At 42.0% G+C, this 23,884-nt stretch overlaps 1 protein-coding gene across 23 annotated transcripts in view; it reads left to right on the forward strand.

Annotated features, from left to right (window-relative positions):
• SOX6 (SRY-box transcription factor 6) overlaps positions 1-23,884 on the forward strand; it is a 607,104-nt gene that overhangs the window by 184,343 nt on the left and 398,877 nt on the right. Inside the window, exon 1 of one of the 23 annotated variants that reach the window (XM_077321648.1) lies at positions 4,401-4,550. The exons of 20 other annotated variants lie outside the window; for them this stretch is intronic. In XM_077321648.1, coding sequence (XP_077177763.1) covers positions 4,504-4,550 — 47 coding nt within the window. In that variant the 5' untranslated portion in view covers positions 4,401-4,503. Of the gene's footprint in view, positions 1-4,400; positions 4,569-4,763; positions 4,871-23,884 lie in introns of those variants that run through there. 2 more of the 23 variants (XM_077321673.1, XM_077321672.1) reach the window with 2 other exon arrangements.

A 23,884-nucleotide genomic window follows, 5' to 3' on the forward strand; every position in this document is an offset into this window, starting at 1 on the left:
TTCGATTAGCTCATCATGTTGTCTGTACTGTGAAAATCGTAGCTAATTAGAGCAGCCAGTTAGACTACCAGCTTTTGAGCTTATGAGTTAAAAGGTAGCATACTTGATAGGCCAATGATGTGAAAAAGGTGGTTAAAAGGAGGATTAGAGCTGTTGCCTTAGTAACTCTAACATCCATCTGTGAGGGAACAATGGACTTGTGTTTCTCCCCCACCTTAGTGTAAAAATTGGTTTTGTTTTGAAAGGACAGAGCTCTTTATATGACAATCTGGAATTCAGCTTGAGCGTACTTTTAGTTGTTACGAGAGACCATTGGGGGATAGGCAGGGTGAAAGGTCATGGTAAGCTCAAGGACATGAAAGGTTGTTGTCTCATATAACAATAGCAGATTGTTTTGACTTATTCTTTCTGGCCAACTGCTAAGTCAGGTGATGGAACAAATACCTCTAGATTAGTCAGGTGAAACAGGAAAGAGAGATAATGTACCTTGCACAGAACAAAAGATAACTATAGTTCACTTTTATTAAACAAAGTTGGATTTATTTGTGTCCATCCCCTGGAAAAAAATTAAAAGCTTGTTTACTAATTGTTCCTGTGCACTTTTTAAACTGTACTGCCTCTATAGGCATTCACATATCTGGGAAGCACTCCAATGTGTTAGAAAATATTATTTAAGCTGTCTCCCATGAAGAGAAACCCCCAGGAGTATCAGTGATGTGATACTTAATAAATTTAGCTGCTGTGCTTTCTCACATTATTGTTTTTTTTTAAAAAGGTTTTCCTTCAAACACGCAAAGAATAATATATTCACTATAAATACGAAGGAAATTTGCTTCCATATTTTACAGCGTTTTATTGTCCACAGCACATCTTATGGAAAGTTTAAAGTAAAGTGTTTTAAGAGCTACTGCTGCACAGCCCTTTACTCCTATAGAAAATATATATTTTCTACCTACTTTGTGCAAAGGGACGGTCAAGTCTCTTTGTGCTGGGCCTTGTTTTGAAAAGGTTCTTCTCTTTGTCTATAGGGAACAGAGCTGTTTAATAAAACAGGTCGAGTATGCTTTTTGCAGGAAAATCATTTTTTTTTTAGAGTGAAAAGGCTGCAATCTCCTGGATTTTGCCCTGGGCACCCTAGAACTAATTTTTTTTTTTAAGTATAGGCATGGTAGAAAGATTGTTCATTCTTTGTTTCCCATTTCTATAACATGCAACTTTGGGTTTCTTGACCATCTAGTTTCTTCTCTTCCTCTTTTCTTAACCAAAGTAAAATACACGTAATCTCCTTTATGATAGTGATATTTTCAACATGCTTTGTTAGTGATGTTGCTATTTGTAAACATCAGCCCTTGCTTTTTAGGTTACTATTAGAAGTAGCTATTAAAGTGGCTGTCTCCCATGCTAATCATGAAAGCTGTCTAATGGGGCAACTCACAGAGAAGAAGACAGGTCTTTTTATATTCAGGGGATTCGTCAGGTACACAGAAAAATAGGACTTTGCAAATTAGCAAAAAGAAAAAGACCTCTCCTTGTGTCAGGGATCCAGACTGTTGAGAACAGTTGAGCTTAAGATATAGGGAGAAATGATGTGTGGGTGAAGTTGCCAACCTCCAGGTGGAGCCTGGAATCCTCCATGAATTATGACTGATCTCCAGCCAAAGATGCCATAGATCAGTGGTCCCCAACCTTTTTATCACCGGGGACCACTCAACGCCGGGGACCACTCACCAGGGACCACTCAATGCCTTTTACTGAGGCCCGGTGGGGGGGGGTAGTTTACTCCTCTACTCTCAACCACTGCCCTAACGCTCTCTGATCGCTATGGTAATGTTTAAACATCCCTTCAAAATAAGATACAGACATGCCACAACAATGAAGTGTGTTGTAAAGGGCTGGGGGGGGGGATGAAGTAAAGGGCCAGGGTGGGGGGAGAAGGCGTCCTTCGGGGCCCACCTCCAATTAGCTGAAGGACCACATGTGGTCCGCAGCCCACAGGTTGGGGATCCCTACCATATTAAAGATACCTAGCCTGTACCTATTAAAGATACCTAGCCTGTACCTTAGGAGCTTTCAATATCAATCAATTGCAAGTATTCTGATCTTGATCAAGGTGATTGAATGGATGGTAGCTGGACAATGTCAAGCATTCCTGGAATAACTGGATTATTTGGATCCTTTCCAATCTGGTTTCATTTGTAGTTATGGAGCTGAAACAGCTTTGGTCATTCTGGTAGATGTCGTGCTGAGGGAGAGGGACAGTTTTGACTGGTCAGTCATCTGTGGCTGTTCCTGGGAAGAAAAAATTGAGCCACTGTGGTACTTATGCTAGAAACATCTAGATTAGATTATTGCAAAGCACTCTTCATGGTGTTGCCCTTGAATAGTTATCAGACACCATTTGGTGCAGAAGGTTGCAGTCTGATGTTGACTAGTGTGGGTAATGGGGACTGTATCACTCTGGTTGCAGCCTATCTATACTGTCTGTTTCCCAGCATAATTCAGACTCTGATGTTGACCTTAAAAGCCTTATATGATATTGGACAAACATACCTGAAGAACTGCTTACTCCCTTATGAACCTTCCTGAGTATTGTGGACATTTCCTGATACCCTGCCTTGGTACCCCTACCTTCTGACTCTAGGCAGGTGGCAACCTAGGAAAGCGTCACCTTAGTTGGGACACCAAAATTCTAGGACTCTCTTCCCAGGAAGACTCATCTGCCACCTTCTGTTGCTATCTTCTACCAGTAGGAGAAGACAGTTTTGTTTGGCATTCCCTCTGTGATCCCTCCTTCCTAACCAGTATCCTGATTTTTAATGTTTTTGTTACATAGCTCTGGTTTTATTTGCTTAATGATATGTATTAGTTGAGCCTCTTGTGGCGCAGAGTGGTAAGCAGCAGAAATGTGTCTGAAGCTGTCTGTCCAAGAGGTTGGGAGTTTGATCCCAGCAGCCGGCTCAAGGTTGACTCAGCCTTCCATCCTTCCGAGGTCGGTAAAATGAGTACCCAGCTTGCTGCTGGGGGGTAAAATGGTAATTTTATTTATTTATTTATTTATTTATTTATTTATTTATTTATTTATTTATTTATTTATTTATGTAGGTAGGTAGGTAGGTAGGTAGGTAGGTATGTATGTATGTATGTATGTATGTATGTATGTATGTATGTATGTATTTATTTATTTATTTATTTATTTATTGTATTTCTATACCGCTCTTCTCGAAGGCTCAAGGCAGTTTACATAAAACAACAAAATAGTACAGGTAACATTATTCAAGGTGGTAACAACAACAATAACATTTACATAATAATAATAACAGCAACATTAAAGGAAGGTGAAACTGCCAGAGCCTTAGCTCAACTCGTATGGAGACCCAGGGTTGGGTGGATTTGTTCACAGTCATGGTAGGAGGGGAGGGCTTGGGGGCCAACTGGAAGCGATGGACAGCTTGACCTCAACCAAATGCCTGGTGGAGGAGCTCCCTTTTGCAGGCCCTGTGGAACTTCTTTAGTTCTGTCAGGACCCTGATCTCTTCTGGGAGCTCGTTCCACCAGGTGGGGGCCAGAATGGAAAAGGCTCTGGCCCTGGTTGAGGAGGTTGGGGGAGGTAGAGGGGTGTAGGTTGAGAGGCGATCTCTCAGGTATATTGGGCCCGGACCGCGTATGACCTTGAAGGTGATAACCAGAATGACTGTGGAAGGCACTGGCAAGGCCACCCTGTATTGAGTCTGCCTTGAAAACACTGGAGAGCATTACCACAAGGGTCAGACATGACTCAGTGCTTGCACAGGGGATACCTTTACGTATTAGTTAGATTTAATGGTTTTTAAAAATGTGATTTTCTGATGTATGTTTTTAATTTGTTAGCTGCCTTAGTGGCCCTTGTTTGGTCAGAAAGGTTGAATCTAAATTTTGTAAATAAAGAAATATCATTTCTCCTCGAGATGATGGCAGCTTCAGATGTCAAACTCCATGGTACACCACACACTCCAGTGAAATCCTGCTGGAGTTGACAATTTGTGTATGTGTGTGTGTGAGAGAGAGAGAGAGAGAGAGAGAGAGAGAGAGAGAGAGAGAGAGAGAGAGAGAATTAACCTGTACAGGCTCTTGAGATCTTACAGAACCTTAGTAGAATCATCTTGAGTATGGGATAAATGTTCTAAATTTATTGCAATTATGAGAACAATTATATGTTTCCTGTTTATTTGATTGTGGTGGGACTGGGAAAGTGCCTCCTCTCGGTATTTGTGACCTAACTTAAACTTAAAAAAAAAAACCCAGACTGCCTCTTATCTTTCTTGCTCCTGGCCTTTCTTGCTTTTTTCCCCTTCTGACAACACAGATGGACAGCCTTGCATAAACTGATAACTGATTTTTTTTAAGCTATCTAGTCAAGTGGTACAGTCACATTTACCTTGCATTTGAGTGTGTTAATAATCCTTACCATACTTGATCCTGAAGCACAAACCAGTAGGTTTGCAAGAAGTGGCATATTGACTTCTCATGTTACAAGGTAGTAGGAACGGGCAAATCATTAATGGGCAAATCAGGTAATATTGGCTTACTATGTAAGTATTTTATTCAAAGTTGATGAATCATTAGAGGTTTAATTAAAAATGTGAAACAAAATTCTATAATTGTGTAATGTTTACATTTTATTAATAAAACCTGGATGGGAAAACAAGCATAATGTTGACTGTTTTATGAGAGATAATACAAAGGGTTAACCAGAAGGCAACTGTAAATGAACTGATCTAGAAAGTTGATTATTAATCCAGCAAGAGAAAAATATCCATCCAGTAAGCAAGAATTTAGTACCCTATGAGCTGATAATACTGTTCAGCCCGTTGGAGTGGAATGGCAGAGTCAGGTAAGCACAGACATCTTATTAGAGACATTAAACATTTTCCTTAAGGGGATATCTAATTTTAGATAGATTTAAAGAAGAGTTATTTTGTTGAGCACACCATAATCCACGTCCCCCTCCTAAATAAACAAAACCAATTTAAAAGCTTCTTTGGTAATAATATTGCTTTATACTACTGGATTGTAATATACCTTTGAAAGCTAGGATTGAGTTGCGGTTTAGAACATGACAAGATTAGAAAAACCAGAACAAGCTCTAATGTGACTTTCAATAAACCAATCTTTTCGGTGACAACATCAGAAATTATATGGTTTCTTTTGTAGTGCAAGAGCTGTAGAGTACTGAAAAGTAAAAGATATGATTGAAAATAATGGGGTTTCACTGGAAGAACAGAATTATGAAAATAGAAGCATCTTTGATAATATTGTCATGATAATGTCTATCTTTTAAATGCTTTGTTTTCCTACTTCTTGAAAATGGGTTTCAGTTATGTGGAGGGAGGAGGAGAGAGAAGGGGAGCAACAGGAGTTGAGGGAGGCAGGTTAAGGCATGTTTATTGAAAAGTTCAGCAAACCAAAGCTTTACATTGTTTGAAACACTAATTATTAGCTAGATTTTCTGAAGAACTTATTTGCAAAATAACTGTCAGACACCCTTGTTATGAGCTGCTTCATTTTCTGTTCTCTTCCAGCCAGCCGTTAGACACAAGCAAATTAATATACTATTTAAGCAAACAGTTTGAAGCTCCAGAACAGCATAAGTGCAAGACTGGTTTAATATAATCCATCTTGTTCCACTGGAACACTATTTCATGCTAGAGATCTTTGTGTGAAACATAAACAATCAACTGACTGTCTCCACATTATATTAAGGCCACTTCTAATGTAACATGTTTCCTGTTTTACACACTACAGACTCATTTAGGAAACTGGTCAGAAAGTAGCTACATAGTAGAAACATCTGAGAAGGAAATTCTGTACTATGGTAGGGACTTGGGTGTTTTGTTAGCTGTATTTTGCTCATGTTTGACTATTTAATCATTACAAAGGTGCATACTTGGATATTTTTGTCCCATTCACAAATATATTGTGGCCAAATGAATACAGAAATATAATACTGCAATCATTTCACTAAATCTGACACTGTTTAGTATATGATTATTTATTCTGGCTGTTACTGAGTTAAAGAACTGGAATTTCCAATATATTAATTCCTATATATAAGAATACTGGAAAAATATGATTCCTTGGATTTAGATAATGCATTCCCCAGGCACCCCCCCCCATGCAGTTCTAAAAAGAGTTATACTGTCCTTGACTTCAGTGGAATTAAAAGAATGAGACAGGGAGGAATGATTCCAGTTTAATACTTGATATTCATAATTACTTGCATTAAGAGTAACAATCATTTGTTGGATTCATTGGAAACATCTTTTAAATCCAAAATGAAATTTAAATTCAATCTGATTACTTAGCTAAACATTGCCTGTTATTTATTAATTTTAAAATGTCTCTGTCAGAACTGAAAAACGACAAAATGCCGAGTCCGTCCATGTTACAGTTTACACTAAAATTATTTATAAATGTAATACCATACCAGGGATGATGCAGGGTGAAGAAAGCAGGGGTGGATTTTAGGTTTGCAGTATGGAATTTATGACATTTTGACCTTTTATGCATCGACGCTATCGCACTAAGCTTCCACTGGGTGTTTTGGCCAGGGAATGTTGCCCCGCCTCTTCCCGGGTCTGTATGGGGGAGCATTTTCCCCACTGGACTTGGTCCTCCCTGGATTTGTGCCTCCAGATGAAGTCAGACAAGAAAGAGGTCCAGATGAGGTCAGACAACAGCCCAACACTTCCCTGCCAGGTGGCCCTGGATTGACACAGGCCCTGATGCTGCCTGCGGTGAGGAAGGGAATGGGGAAGAATCCATGTTCCCTTGCTGCAGGGCAATGGAGGTCCTGAGTTGGGCCAGCCCTGGGTTGGTGCTGACATCATCTGGAAGCAGGCGTTAGCCCTACAACTGGACAAATGCCGGCCCAGGCCAAATTCCCTGTGTGGAAATGGTATAAGAGACTGCATATTGAGTTATTATGTAAACCAAAACACAGTTATTTAACATGCGTGTATCTTTATATAAATAAAAGCTATAATTCAAATGGTACTTTACTTGCAGGTAAGCACAAAAATGAATTTCTTCAGACATCTTAGTTAAGAACCATAGGCATTCAAAATGCTTCTCATTATTGCCTTGTATGTGTAATGTACTATACATGGGTTGCTTGTTATTGCTTTTTAGCATTAGCTGAATAGCGCAGGATAGATTTTTCTCTCATGTGGGCTGCAGGTATGAATTATCTTTGCCTTTTACTTACCAGCTAGTTTCTGTGCTACATTCAAGGCCAAAAATAACCTGGAGCTGAGATGTCTTAGGGCAAAGAGGTCCTGACTTCAATATTTCTTTCAATAAAGAAAAGGAAAATGTTCAGGAAATGGAGGGAAGGACAGAGCTCTAAAGAAGAGTACCTACAGGTTACTAGGCACTGTAGATCATTCACCAGAAAGGCCAAAGCTGAGAGTGAGCTAAGATTGGCCAGGGAAGCCCATTGTAACAAGAAAAGATTTTTCAGTTATGTGAGGAGCAAACATAAAGTAAAGGAGGCAATAGGCCCACTGTTGGGTGCAGATGGACAAACTCTAACGGAGGATGCAGAGAAAGCAGAAAGGCTCAGCGCCTATTTTACTTCTGTTTTTTCCCCACAGGTCAAAGGGTTTAGGCACATCTAGAGATGACAGTAGCCAAGGGATAGTGTCTGGGTGGCAGGTTGACATGGACAGAGAGGTTGTCGAGAGGCATTTAACTGCACTGGATGAGTTCAAATCCTCTGGGCCAGATGAAATGCACCCGAGAGTGCTCAAAGAACTTTCCAGAGAACTTGCAGAACCCTTATCCATCATCTTCGGGACCTCTTTAAGGACTGGAGATGTCCCGGAGGATTGGAAGAGAGCAAACGTTATTCCGATCTTCAAAAAAGGGAGGAATGATGACCCGGGAAACTACAGACCAGTGAGTCTGACCTCTGTTGTGGGGAAGATAATGGAGCAGATATTAAAGGGAGCGATCTGCAAACATCTGGAGGACAATTTGGTGATCCAAGGAAGTCAGCATTGTCTCTAACAGGTCCTGTCAGACCAACCTGGTTTCCTTTTTTGACCAAGTAACAGGTTTGCTGGATCGTGGAAATTTGGTTGATGTTGTTTACTTGGATTTCAGTAAAGCTTTTGATAAGGTTCCCCATGATGTTCTGATAGATAAATTGAAGGACTGCAATCTTGATTTTCAGATAGTTAAGTGGATAGGGAATTGGTTAGAGAACCGCACTCAAAGAGTTGTTGTCAATGGTGTTTCATCAGACTGGAGGGAGGTGAGTAGCGGGGTACATCAGGGCTCAGTGCTCGGCCCGGTAATTTTTAACATATTTATTAATGATATAGATGAGAGGGTGGAGGGACTACTCATCAAGTTTGCAGATGACACCAAATTGGGAAGACTGGCAAATACTCCGGAAGATAGAGACAGAGTTCTACGAGATCTGAACACAATGGAAAAATGGGCAAATGAGAACAAGATGCAATTTAATAAAGATAAGTGTAAAATTCTGCATCTGGGTCAGAAAAATGAAAAGCATGCCTACTGGATGGAGGATACGCTTCTAGGTAATACTGTGTGTGAACGAGACCTTGGGGTACTTGTGGATTGTAAACTAAACATGAGCAGGCAGTGTGATGCAGCGGTAAAAAAGGCGAATGCCAATTTGGGCTGTATCAACAGGGGAATCACATCAAAATCACAAGATGTCATAGTCCCATTGTATACGGCACTGGTCAGACCACACCTGGATTACTGTGTGCAGTTCTGGAGGCCTCACTTCAAGAAGGATGTAGATAAAATTGAAAGGGTACAGAGGAGAGCGACGAGGATGATCTGGGGCCAAGGGACCAAGCCCTATGAAGATAGGGTGAGGGACTTGGGAATGTTCAGCCTGGAGAAAAGGAGCTTGAGACGGGGACGTGATAGCCCTCTTTAAGTATTTGAAAGGTTGTCATTTGGAGGAGGGCAGGATGCTGTTTCTGTTGGCTGTAGAGGAGAGGACACGTAGTAATGGGTTTAAACTACAAATACAATGATATAGGCTAGATATCAGGAAAAAAAAATTCACAGTCAGAGTAGTTCAGCAGTGGAATAGGCTGCCTAAGGAGGTGGTGAGCTCCCCCTCACTGGCAGTCTTCAAGCAAAGGTTGGATACACACTTTTCTTGGATGCTTTACGATGCTTAGGGCTGATCCTGCGTTGAGCAGGGGGCTGGACTACATGGCCTGTATGGCCCCTTCCAACTCTATGATTCTATGATTCTATGATTTCATGGACTTAAAAAAAAAATAGGAACCTGGAATCCAGTGATCCATTGACCTGTTTAAAATAACCAAAAATAAGACCATATAGTCAGGATCTCTCAACAGATAAGGCTTAGCTTATTTGTATTAACAGCTCTTAAGTTTTTAAGGTCAGTTGTCAGTAGTGAGGACCATATTGTGTAATCTGGATTGACTAGGTTCCCTTCTTTCAGTGTTTATTGTACATATACCCAGGTTTGAGGGTAAACTCTTTGGAATAACTTGTTTGAAAGATAGAAATTGTTTTGGAGTGTCTTAACATTGCACTGTGTTTAACTGTGTTTATTTCTATAGTTTTAAATGGATTGAATTTACAGTGCTTTATAACTTGTTGTGTAAGACACTTGGAAAGTTCTGTGATATAAAACTGGCTTATATTAAACTAGGAATAAAGCCCATTGTAGTGAGAATACAATGGGCACTAGCAGGCAGTCCCCATTGTCGGGGGCACTGGCAGGGGTCCGCGGAAGTGGCCCTGTACCCTGCGGCAGCGGTGGGCCCCCCGAGTGGGTAGAAACGGAGAGGGGTGGCAGAGGTGCCGCATTGGCAGCGGTGTGTAGTCTGGGAGGGTTCCCGGAGGCAGAGGGAGGAAGACGTGAGGGCAGGTAGCTTACCGTCGTGAGCGGCCATTTTGGAGGGCGGGCGGCGGCTCAGCAGCGTCGTTGTTGTGGCAGCGGGCAGCAACAGGAGGTAAGGGAGGCCGTGGGCTCCTGGGGCGGCTCGTCGGTGGCCTCCTCCTCATGTCGGCGGGGAAGGTGGAGGGCGGACGGCCGCTCGGCGGCGGGTTGTTTGTTTTCGGCCACTCCTTCTGTGGCTCGCCGCCGGCCTCCCCGTGTTGGAGAGGATGTTGGAGCAGGGTGGGCGGCTCGTGGGAGGGCTCTTCGGCCATGCGGTGATGTTAAAAACATTGGGAAAAAAGGAAAGAAAAAGAAAAGAAGAAGAAGCTGAGGGGTTCTTTAGTTATAATCAAAGCAAGAAAAAGAATAGTGACATGGTAGGACCATTAAGCGGACCAGAAAGTGACATTGTAATGGGTAAGTGACATTGTAATGGGTATTTATATATATACCCATATATATAAATACTAGAATTATATATTATATATATACTAGAATATATATATTCTATATATTATATATACTAGAATTTATATTTTATATTTATATACTAGAACTTATATATATACTAGAATATATATACTAGAATTTAAGCCCACTGTGGTTGCCAGACAGTGGGCTCTAGAAGAAAGGGTCCTGTGCTCGGTTGCCCCAGCAGGTGAAGGGGGGAGAGAGTGGGCGCGGCTTCCCCCAGCCCTGGGAGCAGGGACAGCGACGTGTAAAGACCACAGGTGCTAGGAAAGGTGGGGTAGCAAGTGTGTGAGCTTGTAGTGTGTCTGGCTTCTTGTCTTCCTGAATCTCCTTTCTGTCTATGTCTCTCTGTCTCTGCGTTGATCTGTTAAAGTCTCCCAGCTCCCTGTCTTTCTGTGTGGCTCCCCCTTACCCTCCCACCCAGCCACACAGTCATGGCTGTATCTCCTGTGTGTCTCCCATCCATGGCAATCTGTGGTACTGTCTGTCCTTTTCCATGTGTTTCTCCCAGCCCGGTATGCCCTTCTGTCTCCTTCCTTCCCTCGTATTGTCCTTCCTTGTTCCCTGTCCTTCTCTCTGTGGTGTCTGTCTGTGTTTCTCTCACACAGCGTGTATCTCTCCATCTGTATCTGTCTCCGTCTGTGAGTCTCCGCGGCCCCTCCCCCCTCCAGGCCCCGGGCTCGTTGCGGCTTACTGTGTGGGCGGCGGCGAGGCTCTCCTTGGGCCCTTCCGCGCAGCGGCCGGAGTCATTGTGGTGAGTCTCGCCCCTGGCTCCCCCAGGGAATTCCTCGTCGAAAGAAATGATGCGCAGATGTGTGCACACGTTGCCTCGGCGGCGGAAGCATGGTCGGAGATTCCAGATCTCTGTATGTGTCTCTCCGCGCCCCTCCCCCTCCAGGGCCCAGGTTGTTCGTGGCTTACTGTGTGGGTGGTGGCGAGGCTCTCCCCGGGCCCTTCGCTGCAGCAGCGGGGTGAGGCTTGCCCCTGGTCCCCCAGGGGATTCGTTGTTGAAGAAATGACGCACACACGTGTGCGCGTGTTGCTGCGGCAGTGCAAGCATGGCCGGAGTTTCCAAAGGCAGGCGGGGCGTGTCTGGGCAGTAGAGGGGCCATCGTGGGAGGCACGGGCGGCACTGCAGGCGGGCACTGCAGTGTCGGCTGCCGGCGCAGGCCGCTCCCAGGCGGCCGTGGCGTGGCCAGTTGTAGCCGAGGAGGAGGCGGCAGCAGGCCCACTGCGGCTGGCCCTTTCTGGTCGTAGGGCGACGGAGCGACCGGGCATGTGTGAGGCTACTGAGGGAATGGCGGGTTACGTACAGCTGCAGGCAAGGTGGAAGGGGGGCGGATTGGGAGTCGCAATTGGTCCCTTGCCGCCAGACTGACAATCGGAGGGCCCAATCGGCAGGCGCAAAGCACCTGCCGATTGTGCCCTCCGATTGTCAGTCATGAGGAAGGGGCCTATCGGTACCCTTCCTCATCACGGACAGGGCCCTCCTTAGGTTCCCTTAACCGATTATGTAACCCGCTCCACAGGATTATATATATTATATATATTTATACTATTTAACTTGACACTGAAGATTAATATATAAACCAATAAATCCTGCCGGTTAACAGTCACAAGAAACACTGTTACAGACACCTTACCAAACTCTGTTAAATATTTCTATCACAGCTGTGGATCGTGGCTGTCATTCTACAAAGTGGTCTCATGGTCTACACACTAGTCCCAGGGAAGAGACCCTGCACTGTGACTAATGTTATGTCACACACAGTCTTACAATCACTCCATATAGTATTGCTGTATTGCTGAATTTTCCAGAGCTTGCATTCAGTGCAGCTCTATATTAAGGAAACTCAAAAACATGGAAATTTAACAAATGAAACATAACAAACTAGGTTATAAAAAGGATCCATTCTGGTAAACGTGACAGAGTTTTAGTCAGATCTGTAACATTCAAACGATTTTTGCTTGGGATAAAGAAAATGTGTGTCTATAATTTTTTTACTTAGAACTGCTAGAGGCGAAGAAATGCTGCAACTGCATAGCTTTTATTTAGGGTAACCTGCCTGCAAATGGCTATGACTTATGTGTCTGATGGAGCCGAAAATAAAATTGTAGTGGAACATAAACTGCTGGAATGTCTATGCTTGTGGTATGTGATATGGAATCCAGTCTAGCCTTTCTCTGTGTAAAGCAGAAAGGCATAGGTGGGCGAGGATATGTACAATGTGATGTGCTCATTTTCTCTGGAAGTTAACTGCCCCAAAATAATAACATTTACTTTATTTTTTGGAGCTTGCTGGAATAATTTTGCAGAACAACTTGGTAATAATGTATGAATAACAGAGAATAATGTTATTATCAGCTCACTAAAATATTTTAAGAATTTCTCTAAAACTTTGCATTTTAGTAGTTGTTCCAGTGTTCAGCTAGCACAGTTAACAAGCACCTATTGGCTATTTCTCTTGACAAATATTATGTAAATTGGCTTTTCAAGAGTAGACTTGAACAAATATGTATTCAGTATTCCCAGATTTAACTGAATTTATTTATCTACTTTATTTATGCCCCACCTTTCTCTCCACTAGGGACCCAAAGTAGTTCACATTGTTCCCCTCTCATCCATTTTATGCTTTCTTCTCATCCATGAGAACCAGCTTGGTATAGTGGTTAAGAGTGGTGGCTAGCGGTGTCTCAGCCCCACCTACCTCACAGGGTGACTGCTGTAGGGATAGAAAGGGAAGATTTTTGGGTAGTAAAAAGCAGGGCATAAAAACCAAGTCCTTTTTATCTTCTGAACAAGATTGTGAGGTCAGTTAGGCCAGTGGTCCCCAACCTTTTTATCACTGGGGACCGGTCAACGCGTGACAATTTTACTGAGGCCGGGGAGGGGGTAGTCTTTTGCCAAGGGACATCGCTGCCGCCTGAGCCCCTGATCCACTTGCTTTCCTGCCGGTGCCCCTGTCTTCCCGCCACCCACTGGGGGACTCTGGCAGCAGCAGCTGTGCAGTGCCACGCTGAGGGGGAGCCCCAGCCATGGCAGCTGCCGGAGAGCACCAAAGGTGAGCCAGAGTGGCAGGGCAGCCCCCAAGGCAGCAGGTGGGGAGGAGGACGAGGAGGAGCCACGGCCCAGTACCAACTGATCTACGGACCGGTACCAGTCCCTGGACCGGGAGTTGGGGACCACTGAGTTAGGCTACAAGTATATGACTGGTCCAAGGCCACCCAACAAGCTTCCCTGGCAGAGTGGTCATTTGAAACTGGGCCTCCCAGCTTGCTTTCTGATATTCTAACCATTACCCCACCCTGGCTGTTCCATGTGTTACAGATTCAATCAATGAAGGTGGTAAACATAAATGCTAGCCAGAGAGGGAGCTGAGATGTATACTTATAAAGAACATACAGTCATCACAAACATGGATTTTCTGTTATGTGGTATATAGAGTCCAAAGACAGTAGATGTAGTAGAACCAAGCATATCTATAGAAAAGCAACTGCATCAGTTTTCCTAATGTTTCCTTCCTTTTAGTATACATTTTTTATTTTTACATAATAAGGGCCAGAAAAGTTACAGAGAAATAAAAAAGTTTACTGATATTTCAAATATTCGTCCCAATACATTTGAAAGTCCTCAAAGAGAGCCAGTTTGGTTTAGTGTTTAGAAGTGTGGACTTCTAATCTGGCATGCTGGGTTTGATTCTAGGCTCCCCTACTTGCAACCAGCTGGGTGACCTTGGGCTTGCCACAGCACTGATAAAGCTGTTCTGATCGAGCCGTAGTATCAGGGCTCTCTCAGTCTTACCCACCCCACAGGGTGTCTGTTGTGGGGAAAGGGAAGGGAAGGTGACTGTAAGCCACTTTGAGCCTTCTTCGGGTACAGAAAAGCCGCATATAAGAACCAACTCTTCCTCTTCCTCTTCCTCTTCCTCTTCCTCTTCCTCTTCCTCTTCTTCTTCTTCTTCTTCTTCTTCTTCTTCTTCTTCTTCTTCTCGTCCTCCTCCTCCTCCTCCTCCTCCTCATAGTGGTCTGTGATTAACTAGGTTTGTTAGTTTAGCCATTACTGCTATTTCTCTGAGTTTTGTACTCCTTTGATCCATGTTTGGAGCTTGCTGGTGCCAGAAACTATGATGAGTCTTGCTGCTGTTTTTGCATGGAAGAATAATTCAGCATCTTGTTTTGGTATACCTGTGGGGTCAATGGTTAACAACATAGTTTAAGCATCCCATGCAAATTTATATTGAACCATTCTCTGCAGTTTATCATACACTTTTATCCAAATTTTTTTGATCAATTCACAATACCACCACAGGTGAAAAAAGGATGTTTCCTAATATTTACAATAAGAGAGATTATGTATCTTGTGGAAAAAATAGTTACGCCATTGTGCAAAAGCCTGAATCCATGCAGCTGGCAATGCGTAATTTCCTGACAAAGTCAACCTGATATTATTTTGTTGCAGCTGTCCAATAACTTTGATCATCTTGTATATAAAAGACTACTTAAATGCATTTTCACAAGCACAAGCCATATGATGGCCTTCTTATAGTTTCATAGCACTGGATGAAAAATGTCAATATGAGAGAGACCTGCAAATCTTTGAATACCTCCCATTGACATTCATGCTTAGAGTTTATTGATACAAATGGAGAAACTGTGGCTTTTTTGCAACACTGTCAAGTGTCACGAACGGCTATGGCACTTATCTCATGATGGGACCAAGAATGTAATGTTCAAATACATCCTGAAAATGGTAATAAGCAGAAGATAGACGTGTAATAGATTAGATGTATTTGTGTAGAAACACTGGCCAACTCTCAGTGCCAAGCAAATTAGTGCTATTGTGATATACCCATTACTTCAGTTTGGAGAATTTCCTCATGAGCGCACTCACTTTGAAGGACAAATTATTCTCAGTTAAACACATTGCATTTTGCTATTCAACTTACATAACACTCTCCCTTTTATGCTGAACAAGCCTCAGTCTCACTTGCCAACATTTGCTTGTGCATATATGTCTTTATGAGGGGAACAGTTCTACGAAATACGATTGCATAGTGGCAGTAATTAAATGGCACACGGTGGTGGAACTGTTTTCAGTGTCCTTTTATTTTCTGTAACAAAATGGTTTCATACCATATTGCTGATTTGCTTCCCCTCCCCTTGGTTTACTAGTTGCATTTTATTTTAATCTGGTAAGGCACTTATCATTGCCTTACAGTTGTCACAGAACGATACTGATGATCCTGTGACTGTCTGTTTAGCCTGATTAAGTGGTCTTGCCTTTGGATTTGATATTCGAGTGCATATAAAGAAGAGCTGATTCCTGGATGAAGAAGGGAACAGGACATACTCAACAGTCTTTTGTAGTACACCAATGATGTCTGAAAAATGAAGCAGCAATTCTCAAGAAAAAGGACATTGTGACTGAATTTGTCAGTAGTCGTGATTCAGAATTGAATATTTTGTATATTCTGGTATATATAATTTCAGAAAAACCCTAGCTCTTTGTTTGGGTTTGATAAAAAAGACAATAAAAAGCAATTGCCTAGGACAAAGTGGGCAGATTTGTTGGTTGTAATGAGGTATGTGTGTGTATCATCCTGCATGATTTCTGACTGTAAAAGCAGGATTTGGGTTACCTTTTGTAAATGTCCTTCAGTATATGCACTGGCCTTTGGCATCTTTTATCTGAGTATAGCTTCTTGTACTGCATTATATTCTGTTTCAAAAGTTTCCTTGTATTTTAGGTATAGCTTCGTAGGAGTTACTTTTAAGAAGAATTTTGAGGCAAAAGGCGAGGGAGTTTCAGAAGCCTGGTTGTATGTTTAGAATTCCCTGTGTAATCCTTTGACTCATAGCCCATATTTCATTCATGTCTTTCCAATTTATAGCCAGAGCCCATCACAATATTTGATATTTAAAATCTGGTTGAGATTTTCAGTTTGAATTGGCCATCCAAAGGTTTTGATGCCCATTGCTGTCTCTTTTGTTGTTCTTATTCTGAGAGAGATATAAAAAAGGACATGGTACACCCTAGTTTATGGCCTGCTCTAAACACAATTGCTTTTAGAGATCAGAGAGGCAACACTAATACTGTTTATTAGGTTTATTTTTTACCAGGTTTACAAGGCAAAGCATATTGTAAACCACTCATCTGGCAACATTTATAGCACTAGCAGGTATGCCATTGTGTTATCTCATTGGTAAATTTGTATTGGCTGTTTACATTGTTTTCTTTTAATAGGTCTCCATGATCTCGTAACCAGTTTGTCATTTGGAGAAACCATTGTCATCATTTCTATAAATGTATTAACCCAGCACTAACTATTTAGAACCCCATAGACTGATATATATGGATTTATGTAATGTTTCAGTTTTCCCTTTTAATTTTAATTATATTTAGTTGTCAAACATTTGAATTAAGGTAAAATCTGCTGTAATTTTATTGTTCCATAGGAATGGTCTCTATTATATTTAACTGTTATACAAGGTTTAAAAAAGAAACTAAGGTAGAACTAATCTGGCAAATGATCCCTTGCATTACTGTGAGTTTGTAATGTAGTTACGAACAATTCAGTTGTAACTACTTATACCATTCAAAGCTTCAATAGACTTAGGAGAGTATAGCCCTGCTTGGTATAGAGATGTGAACAAGCTCATGTGCATACATGCACACATATTATACCACATTAAAATAAAATTATGCAGTTGCTGTACATGATATACACTGTATATCCTATGTACATACATACATTATAATGATAGCACAAGCATTGTCATATAAGGAGAAGACAGTAAGTTTAGGGTGGTTGATATTGGAGCTGTCCAATACAATTCCTTATCAACCATATTGTACTGGGTGACTGGGCCAGTCATCCTCACAGTATAAAAAGAAAAATGATTTTTATGTATTGAGTTCCTTGCAGAAAGAGCAGGATAAAAATGTAATTGACTTATTAACTTTATTAAATTCTATTCATGTAGAATACTAGAATAGTTGGTATTTTATTTATGGCAGACTATCGCCTGCATTATGGCAGACTATCGCCTGACTGGGGAAGGCACTGGCAAACCACCCCGTATTGAGTCTGCCATGAAAACGCTGGAGGGCGTCACCCCAAGGGTCAGACATGACTCGGTGCTTGCACAGGGGATACCTTTACCTTTACCTTATCGCCTGCATTGTAGGCTGAAATTGAATCTCTGCTAGCCATCCACCTGGTTTTTGTTTCTGTTTCCCTTGTTAAATGTTATGGTTTAAAATTGGTTATTCTTTTTTATTCCATCTAGTAAGATGATTGATGTACTTCTTGCATAAGTGCATGAATGAATCATAGAATCATAGAGTTGGAAGGGGCCATACAGGCCATCTAGTCCAACCCCCTGCTCAACGCAGGATGAGCCCAGAGCATCCTAAAGCAAGAATGGTTTGGAAAGGAATGTTTCCTTGCAATCTTCATGTATTTGTTCATGAATGAAAGTGCTCAGGAGGATGATGAGGACATATGTGACATGCAGTGTTGCTTCATGAAGGTCACTTTGTTTCTTCCTGCCCTGAAGAAACAGGTGAGGCAAACGATATTCACATTTCTTAAGACAACAAAGGGATAGTCACATTTCTTAAGAGAACAAAGAGAAAAAAATGGGGCCAAGACAAAATGCATATAACTGTAGCAAAACATTAATCTGGACTGTAACTAGGGATTCTAGTCCCCAGGTGGAACCTAGAGATCCCCTGGAATTATAGCTCATCTCCAGGCTAAATACATTAGTTCCACTGGAGAAAATGACTGCTTTGGAGGGTGGACTCCATAGCATTATACTCCACTGAGGTCCCTCTCTACCCCAATTCCTGCCCACTCCTGGCTCTACACACAAAATTTCCAAGAAGAAGAAGAGTTGGTTCTTATATGTCGCTTTTTCTTTACCCGAAGGACGCTCAAAGCAGCTAACATTCACCTTCCCTTTCTTCTCCCCACAGCAGACACCCTGTGAGGTGGGTGAGGCTGAGATAGCCCTGATATTAATGTTCATTCAGAACAGTTTTATCAGTGCTGTGGCGAGCCCAAGGTCACCCAGCTGGCTGCATGTGGGGGAGTGCAGAATTGAATCCGGCACGCCAGATTAGAAGTTCACACTCCTAACCACTACCCCAAACTTCCAGGTAATTTCCAACCCTAACTGTAGCCAGACATTAACTATTTAACATTAGTAGAGGTGTGGACATCATTCTTGCATTTTCTCCTTCCCTTCATTATTTTTATTACAAGTTCCCATGACATGTCTTTTGCAGAGCTTTGTTCCATTCTTTGGGCCATTAAATGGAACTGATAACCAATCGTTTCAACACAAACAAAAGGAAATACTTTTCTGTGCAATGTATTGCTGACTTATGAGTTAGTTGTGACAATGTATGATGATCAAGTGATAAATGACTTTTCAAAGGTTATTCACTTCATACATCTGCGGTGTGCCTGATGGTCCAGGGCTTATCAGGAAAGCAATAAAATGACTCAATAGAGAAATGAAGAAAAACTGTAGTAAATTAAAAAGCTGTACTTCCTCCCGCTGCGTGAACTGACCTTTCTTATTGCCTTCCACAGAACATTGAGGGCTGTTTAGCATCTTTAGACAAAGAGTGGTTAAGCACTTGGTAAACTATAATCTTCTGTGAAATATGCATTTCCTAAAACTGTTTCCCCCAGTTTAGGATTCTACAAGCTACTAAAGGCTCTGAGTCCTAGGGGCATTTATTAAGATTAGTATACTTTTTAGCAGAGCACTTAGCAGGGCACACATTGGAAAATCTCTATTACAGTGATGGGGGGGGGTGACCTGGAGGTGGGGGAGTTAAGGCTTATTCTATTGTGGGCAGATTATTACTTGATAGAATTACTGCTTTCTCCTTCCTGTGCAGGAATAGTGGACTCTTCAAGATGGTCCACTTCAGGTGCATGATAGATTCTGGTAGTTTCCTATCAATGCTTGAGTGTTTCCCCACCTCAGCCACTGAAGAGTCTCTTGAGGCCCTGTCCATTCTCCAGAAATAGGGAGATGGCCTGGGTTGCTGACACAATGCCCAAAAGTTCTTTCTTCCCCCAGACAGTCTCTCTGGTTTACTGGAGAACTTATGGTGATAAAAAGGGAGGGACAACAGCTACAGCACTGCTGGCTAAAAACAGCTACAGCATTGCTGGCTGATTGAACACAGCATACAGCTCTTATGAGAGCCTATTCTGAGATGGTGATGGTGGTGGCACCATTTTATTTACATGTAATGGTCCACCAGCTGAGCTATTTCATGTAGTTGGGGGCTTCTATATCATAGCCACAGGAAACTGGATTCTCCCACATGCTGTCTCACTGTGATCAATTTGCTACTAACTTTGCATATAATTGCCCAGATCCACTTTGGGTTAGTTGTGGGGCATAGTTAAAGGTGCCAGACGAGAACAGGCTGAGTAAGGGAAGTGATGAATGCTTTCTTGAGTGCATAAGGAGGCAGTGATTAGACCTGAAACCCTTCCTGGACTCTTCTATGATGGACAATTTCTGGCCAGTCTTCAATCTTTCATTCTTGGGCAGTGTGCTAAATTGGGTGGTTGGTTCTCAGCTCCAAGAGTTCTTTGGGGAAGGTGATTTTTATGGACTTATCTTAATGTGGCTTTAAGCTGGGGTTTGGAACATAGATTGGTTTGGTCATCTTGGTAATACCAAGAACTAGAGAAAGGGGAAATGCGGTCTTGCTAGTTATGCTTGATCTCACAGCGCTCTTCGGTACTATTGACCATAGAATCCTATTGAGCTACTTCTTGGTACTGGGGGTACCATGTTACAGTGGTCTGAGGTCTATCTAGGGAACTGTCTCAGAAGATGGTGCTGGGAGTCTCCTGCTCTGCTCAATGGCTTTTGGCCTGTATGTTTCCAAAGAGTTTTATCTTATCCCAGTGCTGTTTAAAAAAACTACATGAAGCTTCTGTGAGAGGTCATCAGGAGGTTTGGCCTGAGGTTTCACCAATATGTGGATGACACTCATCTCTGTCTTTTTCATATAACTCCTGTGATACTGCTGATGTTCTGAATGAGTACTTAAGATCCAGTAATTGGCGGTATGATGGTGAACAAGATGAAACTTAATCATGATAAGACAGAGGTCTTCTGAGCTAGTAGAAAGGCAGTGTTAAATATCCAGACTGGAGCCGCTCGAGTTTAACTTGTCTTTATTAACAGTCAACAACTGACAATAACCAACTGCCACTCTCACATATAACTCAGGCAACAATGTAACTCCTCCACGTTCTTAAAGGGACCAGCGCCCCCTACAATACATTACACTCCTCCCCCTATTCCACAAAATCCTGCAAATAGCTGGGTTGACTTTTTTCCCTGGCGGAACATCGGGGAGGATTTACCCACATCTGAACCCTTGATATTGCCTGAGACGGGCTTCCCTTGATGTACTGGTACGGCTGCCTCTGGCTCAACTGTTTTCCCATCAGTGTCCACTGGAGGCTCTGGCACTGGACCTTCTATACTGGTGGGCAGATCAGGGATATCAGATGTTTCTTGTCTTGGATGTGGATATACTACCTGGAATAGCTGAGCTTGTAGCTTGGGAATGCTTCGAGATGCGATGATCACTTTAGAATACCTGGTGGCTGTGGCAGTCCAGAGTGCTTTTGCCCAGATATGACTTGTCCATAAGCTGCGTATGTTCCTGAGTCAGTCAGGTCTAGTCACAGTAATCCATGCCTTAGTTACATAGAAACTGGACAACTGCATTGTGCTCTAGTTTGGGCTGTATTTGAAGAGTGTTTGGAAGCTGCAATTAATGCAGAACACTGCAGCTAGACTGCTGGTTGAAGACAAATATCAGGTGCCTGTGACTCTGATACAACAGCAATTATACTGGCTACCAATCCACTCTTGAGCCCAATTCAAGGTGTGGTTCTGCCCTTTAAAGAAGAAGAGTTGGCTTTTAAGAAAAGTTGCCCCACTTCTCATTATCCAAAGGAATCTCAGATTGGCTTACAATCACCTTCCTTTCCTCTCTTCACAACAGACACCCTGTTAGGTAGATGGGGCTGGGAGAGCTCTGACAGAACTGCTCTGTGAGAACAGCCCTAAGAGAACTGTGACTAGCCCAAGGTCACCCAGCTGGCTGCTTGTTGAAGAATGCAGAATCCAACCCAGTTCTGCAGTGCTATGATGATAGAGGCATACCCCATGACTTGCTGCTGTAATTGCAGCAAAAGGTGGCTCAGCAAAGTATTGACTAGAGAATGAATACTTATGCACAGTCATGATTTCTGTTTCTGTCACAAAAAGATTTTGCGCTTTCAAAGTGGTTGACGTTGTGAGAATCAAATGGTGCTAGCCCCTCCCCTCACTTCATTCCTGGTTGTAATGCGACAAAACAGAATAAACACCGAGGGGAGTGAATACTTTTGCAAGTTCCTGTTTTATTTATTTTATATATTTTTGCATTTATATCCCACCCTTTCCCAGAGGCTCAAGGCAGCTACAAAAAGATTAAAAACACAGGGAAATAAAAAATACATGTTTGCATTACATTTTATTTTTGGAGCTTAGTTGCACAATATTGTGTGTAGATCAACATTTGTATGCAGACATCACATCCATTTCTCACACTGCACATGGACAATTGTCCTTATGTTTAACAGAAATAATTCTGACTAGTAAAAACTATGTGGTTGGCCTCCTGGTTTCCCATAGGTATGTCACAGGAAAAATACTTTTCATGGATATGCCCTTGCTTCTGCTAGCAAATTTAATTGCCATCCAAACATGTATTTATTATGAGTTTTCCTGCTAATGCTGTGTATATGTTAGTCCTCAGTCTTGCACTGTGGCCATTTAGATAAATTTACAGTGCCTGGATGATAATACTTACAAACCAGGTCTTGTAAAAGCAGATAAAATTGTCTGCTTTTAGTCATAGTTTCCAATGTTTAAATTGATGTTGCCTGAAAATGAATTTGTATTAGTTTGTCAGATAATAGGCTTTTTTATAGTATCACTTTTTCTACACAGTCTTGATAAAAGGCCTAGTATAAATTTTTGACATTTGTTATTCAGTTGCTATTGTTTATGACTTCATGCACTTTGTGAAGTGCAGGCTTTGAAGCTGCTACATTCTCATTATTTTAAAGTACACAGAAGTGGGAGAATCCTGTCTGGCAAACACAAGTTGAAGGAAGATCTAGAGATAGAGGCATACTCTCTCTTTTTTGCTTCTTAAATATTTGTCTGGTCTTCTAAAGATATTTGCCTTTGCTGTTTGCACTGGATTTAATTTGTGCGCTTAAATGCAAAGGAGAAAAATATGAAATGGTAAGAATGAGGGAAATGAGAGAAATGAGAGAAGGAGTATTTTCATATTTTACTGTAAAATTGACATGTTTTGAAAAAAAGGACATAATTCAGGTATAAAGAAATGTAGGAATGTTGGGAGTGTCTGATGATAATATTATCAGTCAGTAAACTAGCCGAGCTCACACACATTGAGTGAAGAGGGGGGGGGGGGGAAGAAAGCAGAGAGAAGAAGTTAATGAATGAAAAATGATGATAAAAATGAAAATCAACTAAAAGTAGTCTGAATTTACTTGTTTGCAGGGGAGAAAAGGAAATTATGGCTTAACCATTAGCAGAGATTAAACAAATGCTAATGTACTAGAAGATTCAAAAAAACATGCAAGAGGAGTATGAACAAGTAGGGGACCTGTTGGGATATGGGGCATCTCATTTTCCCCTCTTGCAGTATTTCTTTTACTCTTTTCCTGAAAGTCTCTATATCTTCCCCCTTTCCTGCTTCCTTTCCCCTCCCCCCTTTATGCCAATTACCCATCCTACCTTTATCTGTCCCCAGTCTTCAACTTTCTGTCCCTCTCACTGACAACCTCTCCTGGGAAAACTCTGTGCCAGGCTAGGTTGGGCTCAGTTGTATACTTTTGGCTACTGGACTAGGTCCAATTACACAGTGGGGAACCAGCAAGGACTTGTGGGAAGCACCGCACTTTCCCTATATCCCCTTCCCCATGCTATTTTCTCTTTCCCTCCTCTTGGCAATCCCCATATCCACACCTTTCTCTGCTTCCTTCTCTCCTTCCTAGCCACCAACCTACCTACGTTTTATTTGGCCCATATTTTCAGCTATATTTATTTATTTCATTTATTCCCAACTTTCTCCACAGTGGGGGCCCATGATTCCTTTCTCTTCCATTTTATCCCCTGTGAAGTTGTTTATGTTTGAGAGAATAGTGAGAATCTGAATATGAACCTGGTTCTCCCAGATCCTAATTGGAACACTAACCACTATACCACACTGACTTTAATGGGGTGGTAGCTGTTACAGTAGCATTTAGGTTGGTCTGAATGAGTCATGCAAGTTGCATCATAGGAAGTCACATTGTGGCTGCTTTCAGGTCTAGCCATGATCTCCATCAACAACTC

Source organism: Paroedura picta, chromosome 2, assembly GCF_049243985.1.
Source record: "Paroedura picta isolate Pp20150507F chromosome 2, Ppicta_v3.0, whole genome shotgun sequence".
Classification (NCBI taxonomy): Eukaryota; Metazoa; Chordata; class Lepidosauria; order Squamata; family Gekkonidae; genus Paroedura; species Paroedura picta.